This window comes from Scyliorhinus torazame, chromosome 2 (genome assembly GCF_047496885.1).
Source record: "Scyliorhinus torazame isolate Kashiwa2021f chromosome 2, sScyTor2.1, whole genome shotgun sequence".
NCBI classification, from domain to species: Eukaryota; Metazoa; Chordata; class Chondrichthyes; order Carcharhiniformes; family Scyliorhinidae; genus Scyliorhinus; species Scyliorhinus torazame.
In genome coordinates this window covers 59,797,967-59,818,783 of record NC_092708.1, presented here as the reverse complement: position 1 = coordinate 59,818,783, position 20,817 = coordinate 59,797,967, and the positions used below count along the sequence as shown (strand labels likewise).

Here is a 20,817-nt window from a genome sequence, read left to right as displayed (position 1 = left end):
GAACGGCCTCCTTCTGCACTGTAAGAGTATTGAAAGTCAAAGAGATTTAGGAGTACAGGTCCACAGGTCATTGAAAGGGGCAACACAGGTGGAGAAGGTAGTCAAGAAGGCATACGGCATGCTTGCCTTCATTGGCCGGAGCATTGAGTATAAGAATTGGCAAGTCATGTTGCAGCTGTATAGAACCTTAGTTAGCCACACTTGGAGTATAGTGTTCAATTCTGGTCGCCATACTACCAGAAGGATGTGGAGGCTTTAGAGAGGGTGCAGAAGAGATTTACCAGAACGTTGCCTGGTATGGAGGGCATTAGCTATGAGGAGCGGTTGAATAAACTCAGTTTGTTCTCACTGGAACGAAGGAGGTTGAGGGGAGACCTGATAGAGGTCTACAAAATTATGAGGGGCATAGACAGAGTGGATAGTCAGAGGCTTTTCCCCAGGGTAGAGGGGTCAATTACTAGGGGGCATAGGTTTAAGGTGAGAGGGGCAAGGTTTAGAGTAGATGTACGAGGCAAGTTTTTTACGCAGAGGGTAGTGGGTGCGTGGAACTCGCTACCGGAGGAGGTGGTGGAAGCAGGGACGATAGTGACATTTAAGGGGCATCTTGACAAATACATGAATAGGATGGGAATAGAGGGATACGGACCCAGGAAGTGTAGAAGATTGTAGTTTAGTCGGGCAGCATGGTCGGCACGGGCTTGGAGGGCCGAAGGGCCTGTTCCTGTGCTGTACATTTCTTTGTTCTTTGTTCTTTGTAAATTCTATGATTCTATAATAGGGAGTGGGCCGACGTAGGGTGCTCTTTCAGAAGGTGGGTGGAGACTCAATGGGCCGAATGACCTCCTTTTGCACTGCTGAGATTCGATAATTCTATTAAGCTACTTACACTGATCAATTGCCTCGTCTGAATCATCGGAGCAATCTGGCTCACCATCGCATAGCCAGTTCAACGAGATGCAGGTCATCTGGTCATAACAGCGGAATTCAGCTGGTCCGCATGTTTTATGTTCTAGAAATCAAAACAAAAAAGGCTATTAATAACAGACGTAATCCGAATGTGTAGTTCAGGGGCTCAGTGAAATATTTATCTTCATTCGTCCCAGCTTTCGAGCTTATTGCTTTTGAAAACATATTTATACAGGGTCAGATTATCCAATTAGGTAACCCCAAAACCATGGGTTCAGCACAAGAATGCACAAGCTGGTTATTTGAAAATCTGTACTGCAGTTTTGGCAAAATACAAACTGTTTTCAAACTCCAGCAATCTTGAACACAGATGAAGCACTAGGTCAGTCAAGTAACCATTTGAAATTTCTGCTGAAAATCAAAATCAGTCTTCCTTCTTTTAGATTTAAATCGAGAAAAAAATGAGGAAAATATAAAGTGATTGGCAAGTCTGGAGGCTGTACATTAAAACCACCTAAAAGCTTTCTGGGTGAGCTTTAGAAAGCCAGAATAGTGGAATTTATGATAAAGAATGGAGAATGCTCCATGAGAGCAAAATTGTGGGCCGGGATTCTCAGAGCCCGCGCCGGGTCGGAGAATTGCCGTTGATGCCAAAAATTCCCGCCACGCCGCTCCGACGCCGGGTTGTGATTCTCTGGTGACCGGAGAATCGGCGCCAGTCACGGGAGCGTGGTCAACACTGCGCTGGTCGAGGGCCGCTGAGAGAGGCCCCTGCCGCGATTCTCCGCGGTCGACCGGCCAAGTTCCTGCCGGGTTCCGCCAGCGTGGTTCACATATGATGCCACCCGGCGGGAGGTTGGACCCGCGGCCGCGGTGGCCGTCCTGGTGGGGGGGTGGAGAATCCGACTCCGGGGGGGGCCTCCACGATGGGCAGGTCCATGACCGGGGGGCTATCGATCGGCGGGCGCACGCGATCTGGGGGGCCAACCTTCTTCCGCGCGGGCTCGCCGTGTCGCTATGCCATGTTGCGCGCGCCGGCGCAGAAACTGCCACCATGCACATGCGCCACCGTGTAAATGGCCGCCCGCATGCGCGGACCTGCGCCGGCAGTGCAGAGCCGCGTATCGCCGCCAGAGCTTGTATGGAATACTCCGGCACTGTGCTGGCCCCCTGTGGGCCACTGAATCGCTGGGCCAAGAGGCCCATTGACGCCGGCGTGAAACACTCCGGTGTTTATGCTGGCGTCAACACTTAGCCGGGACTTTGGAGAATCCCGGCCTTGGGATTTCACCTCCAACGCTATGACCCTTATCTGTGCACAGAGTGCTGACTAAGGTGAAAAAACTGATCTGCAGCTCTCCAACTGACAGCCAAGTTTTCATTCCAGATAATATGGCACAAAGGGTGGGAACTGATAGGGCAACATCTGATCTCCTGAGATCAGGGCGCCTTTTTAAAAGGCGCTGTAGACCAGGTCGTCACGTGACTATGCGGTCAAGTGGAGCACCACGGGTTGGAGCTTGGTAGGATTAGCCTGGACCTTGGGCAAAGTAGATATGTGAAAGAGCGTTTTTATGACTAGAACATAGAACATAGAACATTACAGCGCAGTACAGGCCCTTCGGCCTTCGATGTTGCGCCGACCTATGAAACCACTCTAACGCCCATCTACAATATTCGCTTATCGTCCATATGTCATCCAATGACCATTTGAATGCCCTTAGTTTTGGCGAGTCCACTACTGTTGCAGGCAGGGCATTCCACGCCCTTACTACTCTCTGAGTAAAGAACCTACCTCTGACATCTGTCTTATATCTATCTCCCCTCAATTTAAAGCTATGTCCCCCTCATGCTAGACATCACCATCCGAGGAAGAAGGCTCTCACTGTCCACCCTATCCAATCCTCTGATCATCTTGTATGCCTCAATTAAGTCACCTCTTAATCTTCTTCTCTCTAATGAAAACAGCCTCAAGTCCCTCAGCCTTTCCTCATAAGATCTTCCCTCCATACCAGGCAACATTCTGGTAAATCTCCTCTGCACCCTTTCCAATGCTTCCACATCCTTCCTATAATGCGGCGACCAGAATTGCACGCAATACTCCAAATGCGGCCGCACCAGAGTTTTGTACAGCTGCAACATGACTTCATGGCTCCGAAACTCAATCCCTCTACCCATAAAAGCTAACACACCATACACCTACTTAACAACTCTCTCAACCTGGGTGGCAACTTTCAGGGATCTATGTACATGGACACCGAGATCTCTCTGCTCATTAGCCCAGTACTCTGTCTTCCTGTTATTCCTTCCAAAATGAATCACCTCACACTTTTCTGCATTAAACTCCATTTGCCACCTCTCAGCCCAGCTCTGCAGCTTATCTATGTCCCTCTGTAACTTGTAACATCCTTCTGCACTGTCCACAACTCCACCGACTTTAGTGTCATCTGCATATTTACTCACCCTTCCTTCTACGCCCTCCTCCAGGTCATTTATAAAAATGACAAACAGCAGTGGCCCCAAAACAGATCCTTGTGGTACACCACTAGTAACTGGACTCCAGTCTGAACATTTCCCATCAACCACCACCCTTTGTCTTCTTCCAGCTAGCCAATTTCTGATCCAAACTGCTAAATCACCCTGAATCCCATGCCTCCGTATTTTCTGCAGTAGCCTACCGTGGAGAACCTTATCAAACGCTTTACTGAAATCCATATAGACCACATCAACTGCTTTACCCTCATCCACCTGTAAATCTCCCTTGAACATCCCTTGTGCGGTCATTGCCATAATGGGCCAGGCAGAACTACATGGTGTCAGGGCTGGCAGTACGGCACAGGGACTTTGAAACATTATCCCACTCGTCTTTGATGAGGATGTGGTGGACAATTGGGACTGACTCAAGCAGAAATGGATCTTCTGTGATGCAGCACCTCTGAAAAAAACAGAAAGTAACAAGTCTGTACTCTGCTGAACGTTGCAGGTCCTGCAGCGGTCGCAATGTTTAGATTGTTTAAATTCAATTTGGAAGAACATAAAGAGGATCCTGCAGCTATCCTACCGGAATTCGAACAAATATTCTCCCTCTTAAAGACATAATTTTAAAGCACCGCATACATATTCCACTCAACTGATTAAAAACCGTTTGAATCCATCACGCCACACAAGTGCCAGGCAATGAGCATCTCCTACAAGAGAGGATCTATCCACCGCTCCTTGACATTCAATGACATTACCATCACTGAATCCCCCACAAACAACATCTTTGGGGTTACCATTGATCAGAAACTGAATTGAACTAGTCATAGTAATACTGTGGCTACGAGGGCAGGTCAAAGGCTAGGAATCCTACAACGAGTAACTCACCTCATGACCCCCCCCCCCCAATGCCTGTCCACCATTTACAAGGCACAAGTCAGGAGTGTAATGGAATACTCTCCACTTGTCTGGATGAGTGCAGCTCCAACAACATTCAAACCCTCAACCACCGACGAACAGCGGCAGCTGCGTGTCCAAGGCTTTCACACCATACAATGTGCCTTGCATGCCCATCACAACGTATACTGCTAGTCCCACCTGCGGCAGTTGGTTCCAATACAAGTTCTGCATGCTTGAGTAGGCCCAGTACATGGTATGGGGGCTTCATCATGTCTTAAACTGCCTGGACTGAACAAAGTTATTCTGTCCATTTTACTTTTGCCATTCCCTAAACGTATCCTGAAAGAGCGGGAAGGAGTACACACAATGAACACACAACAGGTTATGCACTCTTTGCAAGTGCCCATTGAATTCCACCAGGCACCAGGAGCAAAAACTTACTGTACCTATGTCTTTTGTGGAAAAATATACCCACTTGGTACAAGTATTCTCCCAAAGCTATTTTAGCAGCAAAGACAATGCAAAATGGTTAAATGAATAATGATTTTGTAAAGTAATTTCACTCACTTAATAGTTCTATTCTCTTATTCAATTTAACAATTGCATCGAGTTTGACAAAAAGCCAACAATGGAATGAAAATTGGATTGCAATTTCAATACTGAAGAAATGGTCACATAACAATGGATTACTGAAAATGTGCTTATGTGATTTGCTTCATTGCTGAATGCACATGGCAATGGAGCCAACAAATGCTCCAAAATAAAGGGGATTTTTTATTAAAAGGGTCTTTTAAAACCTGGTTATTTAGCAATAATGTGACAATTATTCTTGTTCTTTAAAAGTTCAACAATTAATGCTTCCCTTTTGGCTCGAGACACCAGATGAACTTTGTCCTCTAGCTTATAGATTGTTCAAAATACTTTTGATAATTCAGACTGGCATCCCAAGTAATTTTTCAATTTAGTTAAATGCTCAATCATTTCAATTTTTAATGGACATGGATACATCTTGTAAATTTTCAGTGTGGACCGAGAGATTTCATCAGCCCCGATAGACTCAATATTTTCAGCTGCTATTTTCTCACTATTTCTGAAAATATTGAAATTGGTTGTCAATTCCAATAAGCTCTTCGAATTGATCCAGAGCTAAAGATTCTGTTGCTGAAACTATTTGCATCACAACAGCTTCCATATTCTCATCTGGGTGGGTCCCAGGTTCGATTCCCAGGTTACAGTGTTAATGCAAATCTACTTGTGACAATAAAGATTATTATTTCTATTATTATTATTATTATTATTATTGTATGCACTACTCTCCATGCTTGTACCATCATACACAAGGTATTCAGAATTATCACCTGTTTGGACAGTCCAGCTTTGTTTATACCAGTATTTAGCAAACAAATCTATCAATTGCAGTTTCAACATTATTAACTGAGCGAGCATCTGTTGTATTACGTGATATGTGCCTGCATGCCTATAATTTAAAGGTGGTAAGCAGAGCAACGGTTAACATGTGACTGGAGAATAGCACTGCCCGTGGTATGATGTATTGTGTCACATGGTATTAGACACAGAGAGAACACTCTGGAAGCAGCCTTCATGGAGCAACACCATGTATGGAAATATCTGGAATCTGTAAATAGTTAAAGATTAACAATAAGCTGTTCATGTCTAAACATACAAGTCTGAAGATCTTATAATTAAGGCATCATAGCTGAACCGGTAATGCAATATGGAACTCAGCAACACCACCATAATGCAACAACATTTATTGCTATTTGAGGGAGAATTTCATATTTCTACTGTCCTTTGCTTGAAAAATTGTTTCCTAATTTCTCAGGCCCGATGAATCCCTTTTACATGCATCTGCAAATCATGCCTTCTCATTAAAAGGCCAAGTCATTGGAATTAAATTCCTCACCAGAGAAAAATTACAAGGTTCACATTCACGACTGCATATAAGTGGTGTGCATCCCACGAGGTAAACTTCTTCCATGATTAACGATAAGTTGCTGCTGCATTGTTCTCTTTGGGAAGCGTATTTAACTATTAGATTACGCTTATGTGGGGGATGATGAAGGAAGGGAAGAAGGTTTAGAGGGAAAGGCTGGAGCCGGGTAAAGGTGGAAAAGACAGGATGGGGCAAGCGGTCCAAGTCCCTTTGAATATGGTGCCCAGATCTTCGACCCCATGAGGTGCTGGCAGGGACGATAACTCCGTACTTGGCTCCATTGCGAGAATCAGTGAGTTCTTCACTGATGCATGTGTAATGAGCTGAACAGTGCAAGTTTTCCCATGGCTAGTCATCCTTGTCACTAGTGGAAATCACTCCTACCTCCGCACCTGCCACCAAACAGACTCCGGGATGGAAGATTCTGGCCAACTAAGATGCAGTGCCCAGAACCATTCAAAGTACTCAAATGTGATCCAACAGTATATTACCATTGGCCAAACTTCCCCTCCTTTCGATTAGCTTTGTCGTATTGAGGAACATGAAAATCGCCTTCACATTAGCCAACACCACATATGGATGAAAGCTGCAATTGTAAAGTAAAAGTTTCTTCCTTCATTGTAGCATAGACGTGTTCATCTCCTGTAATTGCTCTGTGGATAATGATCATGTCATCCAAGCATTGGTGTTGATTCTATATAAGTCACTTGTATTTTCTCCAAGTGAACACAGTGAAAGGACTGTGAAATCTTGCTTTTGCCACCAGTCTATTTTGTTCACAGCCTTCCAAGTAATATGCAAAATGGCTGAAAGACCACCTTATGCTTTTCCATTGCTGCGAACCTGAAATGATGCTGAATCTGCAGAGAAAGTAGACAACCTTGCCAGAGAAAACTCTAAAGTAATAATAATCTTTATTAGTGTCACAAATCAGCTTACAATTAACACTGCAATGAAGTTACTGTGAAAATCCCCTAGTCGCCACACTACAATGCCTGCTCGGGTACACAGAGGGAGAATTCAGAACGTTCAATTCACTTAACAACCACGTCTTACGGGGCTTGTGGGAGGAAACTGGAGCACCCGGAGGAAACCCACGCAGACACAGGGAGAACGTGCAGAGTCCACACAGACTGTGACCCACGCTGGGAATCGAACCTGGGTCCCTGGCGCTGTGAAGCAACAGTGCTAACCACTGTGCTACAATGCCACCCTATTCTCTGTTGTGCCTTTTATTTTAAAGGAAAAAGTTCTAGCAGGACTTATTCTGAGCAAAGAGTCCGCGGTCAATACAGCATTATGCTTCAGATGTAAAATTATCTTCTGATGAGAACTGATAAAACAATGCGTTGCCTGTGTTCCACCTAAAGGTTCTGTGAGCTTCATTTTTGGAAGCATAAACAGCCAATTTACTCAAAATGTCAACTGCGCGGGTAGTCCCAAACCAACTCAGCAAGACAGTTTCCAACAACTTCTCTCGCCCATTTTCCTTTCAGCCTTTGCATCATGATACCATTCATCCACAATTTTTTATCTTTACTTTGTGCAACATTCCTGCAGCTGTGATAAATCAAACCATTTAGCAATTTCAGTCTGGAAAACTTCTGGCCCATTCAGCATTGCAATTACTTCCACCGTATCAGCATGACAAATAGCCATCTACTTTAGAGGTGGCTTCCCATTACTTATAGAGACAGAGGCCTCAAATTTAAAAACATTGGGGTGAAGCAACCTGACCCCAAACTGACCCGATTTCCGTCCCATTTAAGTATTTGCAAATAAAACCATCAGCAACGCTCCCCCAAAAGGCAGGTAGGAGACTAACAAAGATTCAAAAGCCGTGAGCTGAAATGTAGGTCAGGTGAAGGCCTGCATTTCTCACACCCTTTACATGCCAGTAGGAGGGAGGAGTGCTCTGCCAAGCTTCACAAAGAAGCCCCTCCCCACCGAGTCGTGAGCTGGAGCTTTTGCCACCCTAATCAAAGGCATGATCAGAAACTTCCCTCTCTCTACTGGTTAATGTGGATTGTTTGGCACTTTTGCCCACAATCTGATGAGGTGAAAATTACAAAGAACCATTGTTAATGAGTAATTTCGACACCTAGTCAAAAGTGCTTGTAAAACGAATTTAACAGGCTAATTAAAAAGGTTTGAACACTTCAGCTTTAGTGAGGCAGAACACTTAAATGAACTAATACAGACTTTTGCAATTGACTTTAACATGTTAATCATTTAACAATGACAGTTGAGCAATGCCTCAATTTTAAATTTCTCATCCTCATTTTCAAGTATCTCAATAGCTTCTTAAACATCCCCCTATGACTCGACCCCAAGGCCTGACCTGATACCCCCCCCCCCATCACTGCAAGACCTGACCCAAACCCCCATGCCTCCTGAGGCCTAGTCTGAAATCTTATGTCTCCAAGGCTTGTCAGGACGCAACACCTCAAGGACCAACCATCCCCGCGCACTCACCCGGCAGCCCCCCCCCCCATCACTGCAAGACCTGACCCAAACTCCCATGCCTCCTGAGGCCTAGTCTGAAATCTTATGTCTCCAAGGCTTGTCAGGACGCAACACCTCAAGGACCAACCATCCCCGCGCACTCACCCGGCAGCCACCCCCACCCCCCCCCCCCCGCCCCGCAAGGCCTGATCCAACCAGATTTGAACTGACACCCCCTCACCGGAACCCGAGCCCTGAGGCCTGACCAGCGCCCCCCACCCTACTGGACTGGACCCTGAGCCTTGACATGGCCTCCCTCTCCAAAGGCCCAACCTGACACACCCCTCGCCCCTCCATCACGCCCCACAGAGGCTGACCTGATCCCTCTTCCACCAAGGCCCAATTCCGAGTGCCAGTCCTATGATCCAACTCTCCATGAGGCCTGAAATCCTTAGGTCCGACACCCCTCCCCCGAGGCCCACCCCACCCGACCTCCCTTCCTGAGACTCACACCCCCGCCACCCCGAGATCCCCCCAAAATTCCCCGCCCCAAATCCTTCCACTTGCCTTGTACACTTATCTCTCTCTGGCCTGTCAAGCACCTTTAAACTTTGCAAGACCTTTAACTTACATGGTTTACTGCAGCTAGTGCCATGAAAAAGGGAGGCATAACCTTGCAACCTGAGTTGGATGTTTATCATAGAATTTACAGAGCAGAAGGAGGCCATTCGACCCATCGAGTCTGCACTGGCTCTTGGAAAGAGCACCCTACCCAAGGTCAACACCGCCACCCTATCCCCATAACCCAGTAACTCCACCCAACACTAAGGGCAATTTTGGACACTAAGGGCAATTTATCATGGACAATCCACCTAACCCGCACATCTTTGGACTGTGGGAGGAAACCGGAGCACCCGGAGGAAACCCACGCACACACGGGGAGGATGTGCAGACTCCGCACAGACAGTGACCCAAGCCAGAATCGAACCTGGGACCCTGGAGCTGTGAAGCAATTGTGCTATCCACAAGGCTACCGTGCTGCTCCAAATGAATTGAAAAAGCATTAAAGTAAAAACTTAGAGTGGAGTGGAGTGGCGATCCAACTCTGATTGCCTCTTCGAGGAAGTTCAGCCCTTTTGTCAGTTATTAATTTAAGTGGGTTTGACTATAGCAGGCTTTAGACATTTGGATTTGGGTGATGTGAATTATTAACCTGATCCATTTTGACAGTCTGCATTCTCAATTGAATAAAATATACTTTCAACTGAGAAGTGCATCAATCTTAGCCTGGGCTTAAATTGCAGTTGACATTGTAATTCTTATTTTGGAACAATAGCTGCACATAAAATAAAATAGACAAATGCTGATTTGACTTCATTTGTAGCTGGTGTGTTAGCTACAGCGATTAGGCAATTCGTCAGTTTAATTTATTATTTCAGTATCATACTCATAACTTTATCCCTATTTTGGCTGATTCTCAAGAATAACAAATTTGTTTTGATTCAAAATGAGTCATCATCTTTTCTATGTTAATGATTTGTAGATGGTGCCCAATAATGGTTCTATTGTGGAGAGAAGAGGAGATGTTGAAAACAAATATAATTAAGTAAATGTTAAAGGAGCTGGTTAGTACAGTTTTCTTTAAAGACAATGGCCAGAATTCTACGCACAAAGTGCGCAAGGCGGGCCGGACTGGAGGCGGCCACGTTTCCTGGTCCTGCATGAAAGCAATTAACGATCGCGATATTACGCTGGCTGGTCACTTAAGTAGCAGCCAAACTGAAATGCATCCGGACAAGGTCAGCAGGGCTGGGGGGCAAAGTGTCCAATGGTAGCCCGGCGTGCAGTTTAAAGGTGGCTGCCAGAGGTCGATGAAGACAACGGGGGAGTTAGAGGAAGGTCTGCAACATGGCGGCACCAGAAAGACACTGCAGCTGGGAGGGAACATCTGGTGGACTGCGCTCCCTCGGTTTTTCTGATCAATGTCTGCGTGCCCGAGTGGAGGTGATGATAGCCAAAAGAGTCGCCCTCAGGCCGCAGGTCTCCGCCTCACCAAGAAGGCCTGAGCAAAGGTCAGTGGGCATGACCTGGTCCAGTGCACGTGAATACAGTGCTGGAAAAGGAATAGTGAGCGTCTGCACACAGCAAGGATTCGGAGTAGGCATTGTCTAATGTGGGGAAATGAGGAAGGGTGCCCCGCCCTAGTTGCACTCAAAGGTGTGGGATTCAGTGAGTCTCAGGACACATCTCTGTCGGTGTATGTAAAGGCTGGAAGCAAGATCCATCAATGAGTCAGGTGTGAAAAGAGTTGGGAATGTCCATATGCCTCATGGGGGTGGGATACAACATAGTACTGTGTTGGAGGTGGAGGGTTGAGTATTCAATGGAGCTCTGCACTTACTTGCAGGAGAAATATAGCCACAACAACAAGGAGAGGTCGGCCACTGGCAATCTGGCCTAACCTGGCAATCCTCACCAGTCATGAACTGGGAGCTGACGTGCAAACAAGGAGGGAGGTGCTGAGGTCGTGGCGAGGTTGGCATCTGTGAGGAAGCTAAGAGCCTAGTGGGATACGCGGGGAGTCCTAGCATGACAGACTATGACGTACGGGTGTCTCATCCCTCATGAGGACTTCAGCGATGCACCAATCACTGAGCCATTCATGTCAATGATACCACTTACATTGGGCAAAATATCATGGAAATCCACTCGGTGTGATCTTACTAATAGTTCTGACTCAGGTGAGCAATCCTCCAGAGCCAGCCAAGAAGCCGATGATCCTCCATTGCCAGCAGAGTAGGCACCAATGGAAGATTGAGCCTCAGGACAACCTCTCTCATCACCAAGCACAAGCGCAGATACTGGCGCATTGGTGGGCAATAGTGTATTGGCTCAGTTTGTAGTGCACAGTGGTGAGGGCCCATCACCCTCAATTGTGCAAATGGTGGTGGCAGGGAATGTCCAGGACGCTGGCAATCAGAGGACTGCTGGAGACCAGAGCTATGCTGAGTCCGAAACAGATGATGATCCTCTGGAGTCATTCAAAAGGATGCCCAGCGGGATGCGTGGGGAGAACCTAGCAGACATTCTTGAGGGTCAGCGTTCCATGGCCTGTCATGGAGAAGTCCTTGTGGATCATGAGTGCTGCATTGACGAGTGGACAGCTTCATCCCTTGACAGATTGGTGAGTCTCATCTCGAGTGGCTCCAGGAACAGAATAAAGGCATTCATTGAGTTGTGCAAGCCCTCACACAGGCAGTGACCTCAGGATGTCACTGTCAGCGTGGGAGAGAATGCGGCACCCAGTCTCTCAGATGGATACCCATCCATCAATGGTAAGCAGAGAGGTCGAGAATCACCTCACAATGGCAGCAGATCTGCTTGTCGTCTCTCACTCTGCTATCCTTAGAGTCCATGGCAACAGAGGAGTGTCCTGCAATGCCACTTAGTGCATCACAGACGGAGCCTACTCAGGCCCTGCTGGCAAAAGATGACTGCCAAGATCATCTACGCCAATAGGACACCAAACGAGGGTCGGATGCAGGGGAGGGGTGTGTGCAGGTGACACCAAGTTGTATCATTCGCAAACGTAACTTTCTTTTAATAAATTTAAAGTACCCAATTAATTTTTTCCTATTAAGGAGCAATTTAATGTGGCCAATCCACCTACCTTGCACATCTTTGTGTTTTGGGGAAACCCACGCAAATATGAGGAGAATGTGCAAACTCCACACAGACAGTGACCCAGAGCCGGGATCGAACCTGGGACCTCAGCGCCATGAGACTGCAGTGCTAACCACGGCGCCACTGTGCTGCCCCTTGCAAACGTAACCTTAAGACAGTGAGCTGTGGGTTTGCACAGGTGGCTTATACTTTTTTGCAAGTATCTCGTGTTTAAGTCAGTTCTTTTTGCAAATTGTCTCTTATTTTCAGTTCAATGTGAGAAAAGTGTTCTTTGCACACCAGCCCTAAGTGTCCTGTGTATTCATTAGATATTTGCCTCGATCAGTGGCTGGTGAAAGACGTTTGGGACAGCAACATTTAAGACTAAGGCAGTGTTCTGATATTGGGCTCATCGCATGGTTTTGTGTGAGATGTTTGCGAAGGCGACGGAGTCCATAGTGTCAGACAATAGGCAAGCCTTGGCAGCCCAGCTGAAGGAATGCTGAATCAAGACCTCCATGGTATCCCTGCCTCCTTGAAGGTTCCTCATTTCAGGCTCACCATCTGCCTGCCCAGTCTCTGCACTTGAGTCTTCGTTTTATTCCTCCCCTGCGGCAGGTGCATCTGTTACAGTGTCCTTCTCATCCAGTGGTTCCCCCCTCGAGAAAGCAAGAATATGCAGAGCACAGCAGACAATGACGATGAGCGACACCCATTCCGGCAGATATTGCATCGCACCCCCTGAGTGTTCCAAGCATTGGAACCTCATTTACATCAGACCAAATTGTCCTCTCCACCACCGCCCTTGTGAGACATTGCAGTGATTGTATCTCTCCTCTCCTGTGTTCTTAGGTCGCTGAGAGGTGTCATCAGCCACCTTTTCCAGGGATACCCTTTTCACCAAGCAATCCTCTGTCTAGGTGAGTTTGAGCCATGAACAGCCTTGGCACTTGTCCGTGCTGCAGGACATAAACATCATGGGAGCTGCACCTTAATTTGCACAGACCTGTAGAATGTAGGTCCTGTGGTCACAGGCCATCTGAACATTCATGGAGTGAAACCCCTTCTATTAACAAAGGCACCTGGCTGGCGCCTTGATGGCAACATGAGAGCAATCAATGGCTCCCTGCATGAGCGAAACCCTGCAATTGCAGCGAAGCCTCTCTCCCGCTCAGCCTGGCAGATTTGGTCTGTCCTGAAATGTTTGAATGTTCTCACTCGCCTGAACAGAGTGTCAGTCACCAGCTTGACATAACTGTGTGCAACTGACTGCGAGATTCCGCAAAGCTCACCCACTGACTCCTGGAGCAATCCGGAGGCATAAAAGTCAAGTTGTAGGGCATGCACCCAACCCGCTCTTGTGCCCGCTGACCAAAATATTGTGTGAGTGAACGATGACGTCGAGATGTTTGCCCGACATCTTCTTGCGTGATTTGTGTGCTGCTCGGCCAGGTCCACAGATGCTCACCCGCCCAGGCAGTGTAAAAATGCTGCACAATGGATCAACGATTGTGGAATTAGCCATGTTGTAAGAGGGGATCCAAGCATTGTTTTGTTGGTGGAAGAAGGAAGAGCTTAATGCATATAACCAACACACTTTTCCTCTCCAAAATATTAAAGTCTTGAATGCTAATCCAAACTCATATGTGAAGCATTTTTATTCTCAATAATTGTACAGTTAATTCATTTGCTGCCATTTCCAGAATTCATAATATGTCAGTGTTCTTTCAAATGCCTGGTTGGAGAAAGAATAGACTACAGCCGACAAGGGCTGATAGATGTTGAATTATGTAACATCTGATCAGATGAGCTTTGTGAGTTGACACATTTAATGTTCTTGGAGACAGATGTACGTATTGATAGCAGCAATAAGTAAATCTTTCTTCTTCAGAGGGATGAGGATGGAGGTGGAATTGCTAAAGTCAATAATGTCAAGTCATCCACCTGACACATCATTCACGGACAGCACGGTAGGACAATGGTTAGTACAGTTGCTTCACAGCTCCAGGGTCCCAGGTTCAATTCCCGACTTGGGTCACTATCTGTGCGAAGTCTGCACGTTCTCCCCATGTCTGCGTGGGTTTCCTCCAGGTGCTCCGGTTTCCTCCCACAGTCCAAAGATGTGCAGGTTATGTGGATTGGCCACGCTAAATTGCCCTCAGTGTCCAAGAAAAAGAGGTTAGGTGGGGTTACTGGGTTGCAGGGATAGGTTGGAAGTGTGGGCTTAAATGGGGGTAGGGTTAGGGTTAAATGGGGTGCTCTTTCCAAGGGCCAGTGCAGACTCGATGGGCTGAATGGCCTTCTTCTGCACTGTAAATTCAAGTACCGAAAACGGAGCTTCCTTTCCAGGTAATAGTGTACGGATTTTATTGGATACGTAGAGGTGGAAATCAAAGTGTTCTTTTCACTTCAAAGTTAATAGGGTTAACTGTATATAAAGCACCACTTGATCACCACATATGCTGAGTGTTCATGGAAGCCACAGGTTTTTAAGGCAAATGCGGATACATCCACTCAAAACTTGTCATTGGTAACAAGAATACAGGAACAATATCATACACACGCACAGATGAAATCTTTGATTATCCTGGGCGAAATTCTCCCCCAACGGCGGGATGCCCGCCGACTGGCGCCAAAGCCGGCGCAAATCAGACGGGCATCGCGCCGGCAAAAAGGTGCGGAAGTCTCCGCATCTTTGGCGGCCTAGCCCCAACATTGAGGGGCTAGGCCGACGCCGGAGGGATTTCCGCCCCGCCAGCTGGCGGAAATGGCGTTTGTTGCCCCGCCAGCTGGCGCGGAAATGCGGCGCATGCGCGGGAGCGTCAGCGGCCGCTGTCAGTTTCCCACGCATGCGCAGTGGGGAGAGTCACTTCCGCCTCCGCCATGGTGGAGGCCGTGGCGGAGGCGGAAGGGAAAGAGTGCCCCCACGGCACAGGCCCGCCCGCGGATCGGTGGGCCCCGATCGCGGGCCAGGCCACCGTGGGGGCACCCCCCGGGGTCAGATCGCCCCGTGCCCCACCCCCCCAGGACCCCGGAGCCCGCCCACGCCGCCTGGTCCCGCCGGTAAATACCAGGTTTGATTTACGCCGGCGGGACAGGCAATTCCTGGGCGGGACTTCGGCCCATCCGGGCCGGAGAATCCAGCGGGGGGTACCGCCAACCGGCGCGGCCGGATTCCCGCCCCCGCCCAATCTCCGGGAGCGGAGACTTCGGCGGGGGCGGGGGCGGGATTCACGGCGGCCAACGGCCATTCTCCGACCCGGCGGGGGGTCGGAGAATGACGCCCCCTGTCTCGGCTATTCATTTTCAGAGAATTTCATTAGTTACTTTAATTCATTCCAAATAGAAAATTATTCTTATTATAGAAACCTGCATTTCATACTCATAGAATGCCTACAGTGCAGAAAGAGGCCATTTGGCCCAAAGTGTCTGCACAGACTCTCCGAAAGACCACTCTATCCAGGTTCACTCCCCCGTCCACCCCTATCCCTATAGAATCATAGAATTTACAGTGCAGAAGGAGGCCATTCGGCCCATCGAGTCTGCATCGGCCCTTGGAAAGAGCACACTACCCAAGCCCACACCTCCACCCTTTCCCCGTAACCCAGTAAACCCACTTAACCTTTTTTGGACACTCAGGGCAATTTAGCATGGCCAATCTGTGCTGCCCTGTTATAACCTAACTTACACATTCCTTACACATCCCTGGACACTAAGGGGCAATTGATTATGCCCAATCCACCTAACCTGCACATATTTGGACTGTGGGTGGAAACTGGAGCACCCGTAGGAAACCCCGCAGACACTGAGAGAGTGTGTAAACTTCCCACAGTCACCCAAGACCGGAATTGAACCTGGGTCCCTGGTGGTATGAGGAAGCATTGCTGACCACTGTGATACCGTGCCCACCGTTGTAGTGTCAAAGAAATAAATTGTCAATGTTTACCCCATGCAAGTATAATCAATAATAATAAACCCCATATAACATGGTGAGAAATGCTATAGCCTATGATAGCAAGCCTTGAGGAACCTTTAAAAAAAATACTTGTCTTTTCATCTGGAATTGTGTTATTAAGGAGATTGACCGTTAACATACTCGGTCAGTGTGATAGTCTGAAGTGGTTTCAATTGCCTGAGGCGATCGGAGAGATTTTATTTTCACTTATTGGCTCTGAGTTTTATTACTCTTTCTTGCTCTCCAAGGAGATTGCATGACTTTGGATAGTGGGTGAGGAGGGGTGGGAGTAGTAGGGAGGTAGGAATGCCTCATACGATGGTCAGGCTAAATGGATCAGCTAGTCTTTTATTTTTCTGTCATTTTGTACATTCAGATGTATTCTAAAGTTACCATGACGATGACTATAACATACACAAGTTTTAGAGTTCATAATTATTTTGTGGTCAAAATCCCCATTAAATTCAAAATGTCAACCCACCTCAATTATTTCCATAGAGTGTTGTACAGAAATCAACACCAGTGCAAAAATCATCATCTTCCTCAGTGACAATCTTTGAGGGATAAAAGTCAGGACTGCCACGACAGACCTGAGTATATGCATGAGAGATTTTTTTCCCCATTGATATTCATAGGGGCTTTTCACGGTAACTTCATTGAAGCCTACTTGTGACAATAAGCGATTGTTATATTATTATTATTCAGTTACTTTTAGCGACAACAGTCCACAGCTGATTAAAAAGGTCTTTTGACCTTTCACCGAGCAGCTTGTTAATTATTTCGAAAGTATAAAATTATTACGGTGAATGAGTTGTGATTGGTTTTTTCTTACTGCTAGCAACATGACAGTTTCAACAATTCCACGCGACAATAACGTGTGACTTTAAAAGGAAAACCTTAGTCTGCAGAAGAACAACAGTCAATTTGCACTCAGCAAAGTTCCATAGAAAACATTGAATTCATCTACTTTTGATGATGTTGGTGGGGGATAAATGTTCACCGGGGTACGAGGATAACTCACCTGTTCTTCAGGTCGTACCAGTGAGATGCTTTATGATCACCTAAACAAGGACACATCTCAGATTATCTGCTAGAATGTGAGTTGAATCCACAAACTTCTGATTTCGAAGCACCACTGATCCCACTAAACCAAGATTGACATCTTATAAATGAAACACTTTATCAGTTGTAATAGTGATGTTGCACTTGACTGATCAGGTATGAATAGACAGATAATAATCAGACATAAATGAAGTAACTGCATCATACACTGTATTTCCAGTAACACAAAGGAATAAAGGTGAATTCCAGTTGCTATATTAGAAGTGACAAAATTCTAAAGTGCTTCATTGCTTATGAAATGCTTTTCAACATCTGGATGTCATTTAAAACACTGGTTAAATGTAGTTCTGTCTTTTGTCTTGGGTCAATCACATAAAAACCACAAAATCACCCTTTCTTTCATTTAAAAAAATGTAAGTTGGAACCAAAATTGTTGTATTTCCTTTTGTCCTTGTTATAGCCCACATGGGACACACAGGACTGGGCCGATTAGGTTCCCCGTGAGACTTATGAAGTATGAGCTTCCCTGCTGAGGGGTGGAGCCCTCTTATCAGGGGAGAGGAAATGTGAGTATTTAAACCCGGCCTGAGTGTGAACTGGTGCTGGTAGTCCCTCCTGGGACCTGTGCACATAGTCTTTTCATATCTCTGTAAAGAAACCTATTGATCCCAATGCTTCCTGTCTCGCTGCTCTGTGAACTCAATACTGGCGATGAGGATCAATTGGAGCTGCAGATGGTGCTGCTTTCACTGTGTCCAGTCACCTCTCCACGGATCTCTTGAGAACAGCTCGCCCACTGTTAAGATGCTGCACTTCGGGAAGCTAGATGCATTTGATGCAGGTACAGAAGATTGGTCCCAATATGTCGAGCGGATGTGCTATATTTTATGGGCCAACGCCATTGTCGGTATGAGCGCCAGAGTGTGATCCACGTGATGGCCTGTGGGGCACCCAATTTTAATCTGATCAAGAGCCTGACACCGTCCTCGATTCAAAATCCTTCGCAGATCTGGTAACGCTAGTGACAGAACATTAGAACACCAAGCCATCGGTCATCATCCAGCATTATCGCTTCAATACGGCTGAGAGGACACCTGGGGAGTCCATTGCGGAATTCTCGGTGGATCTCAGGAAGCTTGCAGAATTCTGTGAATATGGGACTGTCCCCTCCAAGATGTTGCGGGATAGATTGGCCTGCAGTATAAATAACATGCCGACCCAGCAAAAGCTGCTTGCCGAGCCACAGCTAAACCTCATACAGGATGTGGAAAATGCTCTGTCATGAGAAAGTGCAAAGCAAGACATACAGGAATTGCAAGGAATGGGTGTCGTGAGGCCGCCCCCGCCCCCCACCCCCCTCCCCGGAGGTGCGGCTATGCCCCCTCAGCTGGGTAACCCTGGTTCTCCGCCCAGAACAGCAAACCACTAGAGGTGGGTCGGTGGCATAGGACCCTGACGGCCAGGCGAGACCCCTCCCCCAATCCGGAAGAGGAACAGTACTGGGGTTGTGGGACTTGTGGTTGGAGGCATGTGCAGGGAGTGATAACTGTGGGATGGTCTGTCCGCCTGCCGCTTTACTAGAACAGGCTATCTGCAACGGTTCTCCACCTTTTTTGAGGAAGAGCCCGCTGATGATTATCTGCAGTTGAACTGCATTGCATCACAAGAGGACTAACCCATTAGTTTGGGTCAATGCCCACCCATTGCTAATGGAGTTAGACACAGGTACTGTCAGATCAGTTGTCGGAAGGAACACTTTTGAGAGGCTCAGGATGGGAGTGCAGCACCTGCGATTATGGAACACTGAGGCTCGGTTGACCACGTACACTGGAGAACCGCTGGTCACAGTGGGGACTGCGGGGATCACGGTCTGCTTGTTTCCCCCTGATCACAGTGTATGGTCACAGTAAGAAGACTGACAGCACCAGGTTAAAGTCCAACAGGTTTTTTTGGAATCACTAGCTTTTGGAGCGGAGCTCCTTCCTCAGGTGAGTGAAGAGGTAGGTTACACAAACACAGCATATATAGACAAAGTCAATGATGCAAGATGATACTTTGAATGCGAGTCTTTGCAGGTAATTAAGTCTTTATAGGTCCAGATGGTGCTGCCTGGTGATTGTCATGCGATGTCCGTTCATCCATTGTTGCAGCATCTTCATGGTCTCGCTAATGTACCACGCTTCGGGACATCCTTTCCTGCAGCGTTATGAGGTGGACGCCAGCATCTCCACATCGTAGTGTATGATGACAGACCCAGTTTGCTGGGCTGTAACTGGCTACAACACCTCCACATTGATTGGCAGATGGTTCTCCGAATGAGCTTGGAGGCCTCAATGCAGCATCGGTGAAATAGCCTGAGATTTTCCAGACCGGATCCACAGTGCCATGGCAAAGATTCATGTGGACCCTACAGCGCCACCAAGGTGTTTGCATGATCGCCAGGCTCCCTACATGCTACTGCCTAAGATGGACGCGGAGCTTGGTTCGCTTGAAGGCCTAGTAAAGTTTGCGGACTGAGCGGCTCTGGTTGTCTGCGTATTGAAACCGGATGGCACGTTTCACCTCTGTGATGATTATAAATTGATGAGGAATGGGGCCTCCAAGCTGGACCGGTATCCCTTGCCACGAATTGGTGACCCATTTGCTAAATTGGCCGGAGGTCACTTGTTCACCAAGCTCGATATGAGCTATGCAAACCTCCACTTGTAGCTGGACCTGGAGTCTCATCAGTACTTGTCGGTGAACACAAATACGCGGGCTGTACAAGTATACCAGATTGCCTTTTGGTGTGTCTTTGGAGTGTGCCATTTTCCAGGGCATGATGGAGAATATTCTGCGGGGGTTGCAGTGCATAGCAGTCTATCTAGACGACATCTTGGTCACGGGAAAAACTGAGCGGGGCCAGCTGAATAACCTGGACGAGGTGCTCTGTCGCTTTGCGGAGTCCCCTCTACAGAGAAAAATACATTTTTGACGACCGAGAAGTGACTTTCTGGGTTCTCGCATGAACCTGAAGGACCTCCACCTGGCTGAAGGCAATGTGCGAGACGTCCAACAAGCCCCCATGCCAGGAGGCAAGACAGAGATCTCCTGGGGGACGTAAATTACAATGAGAAGTTTATCCCGGGATTTACTCAAAAAGAACCAGGAATGGGTCTGCTCAGCGCCGCAGGAAGTGGCATTCGCCGGTGTAAAAAGCTCACTTCTTCTCAGTTGCTGACTCACTTTGATTCCGCTAAACTATTCTTGGTCACCTGCGATGCCTCGCCATACGGCATTGTCTCATTGGATGAGCAGCGGTAAGGCGCGTCCTATCGCGTTCGCTTTGGGGCCGCTGGCCGCGGCTGAGTGCAATTATGCCCAGATAGAGAAGGAGGCTCTGGGCCTGGTCTTCGCTGAGAAGTTCCACCAGTGTGTCTATAGGTATAATTTCCCGGTATTGACTGATTACAGG

At 47.4% G+C, this 20,817-nt stretch overlaps 1 protein-coding gene across 1 annotated transcript in view; it reads right to left on the bottom strand.

Annotated features, from left to right (window-relative positions):
• The window catches only part of LOC140406643 (low-density lipoprotein receptor-related protein 1B-like), a 1,956,985-nt gene that overhangs the window by 1,547,566 nt on the left and 388,602 nt on the right, over positions 1-20,817 (bottom strand). Inside the window, exon 2 of the mRNA XM_072494650.1 lies at positions 887-1,009. Coding sequence (XP_072350751.1) covers positions 887-1,009 — 123 coding nt within the window. The remainder of the gene's footprint in view (positions 1-886; positions 1,010-20,817) is intronic.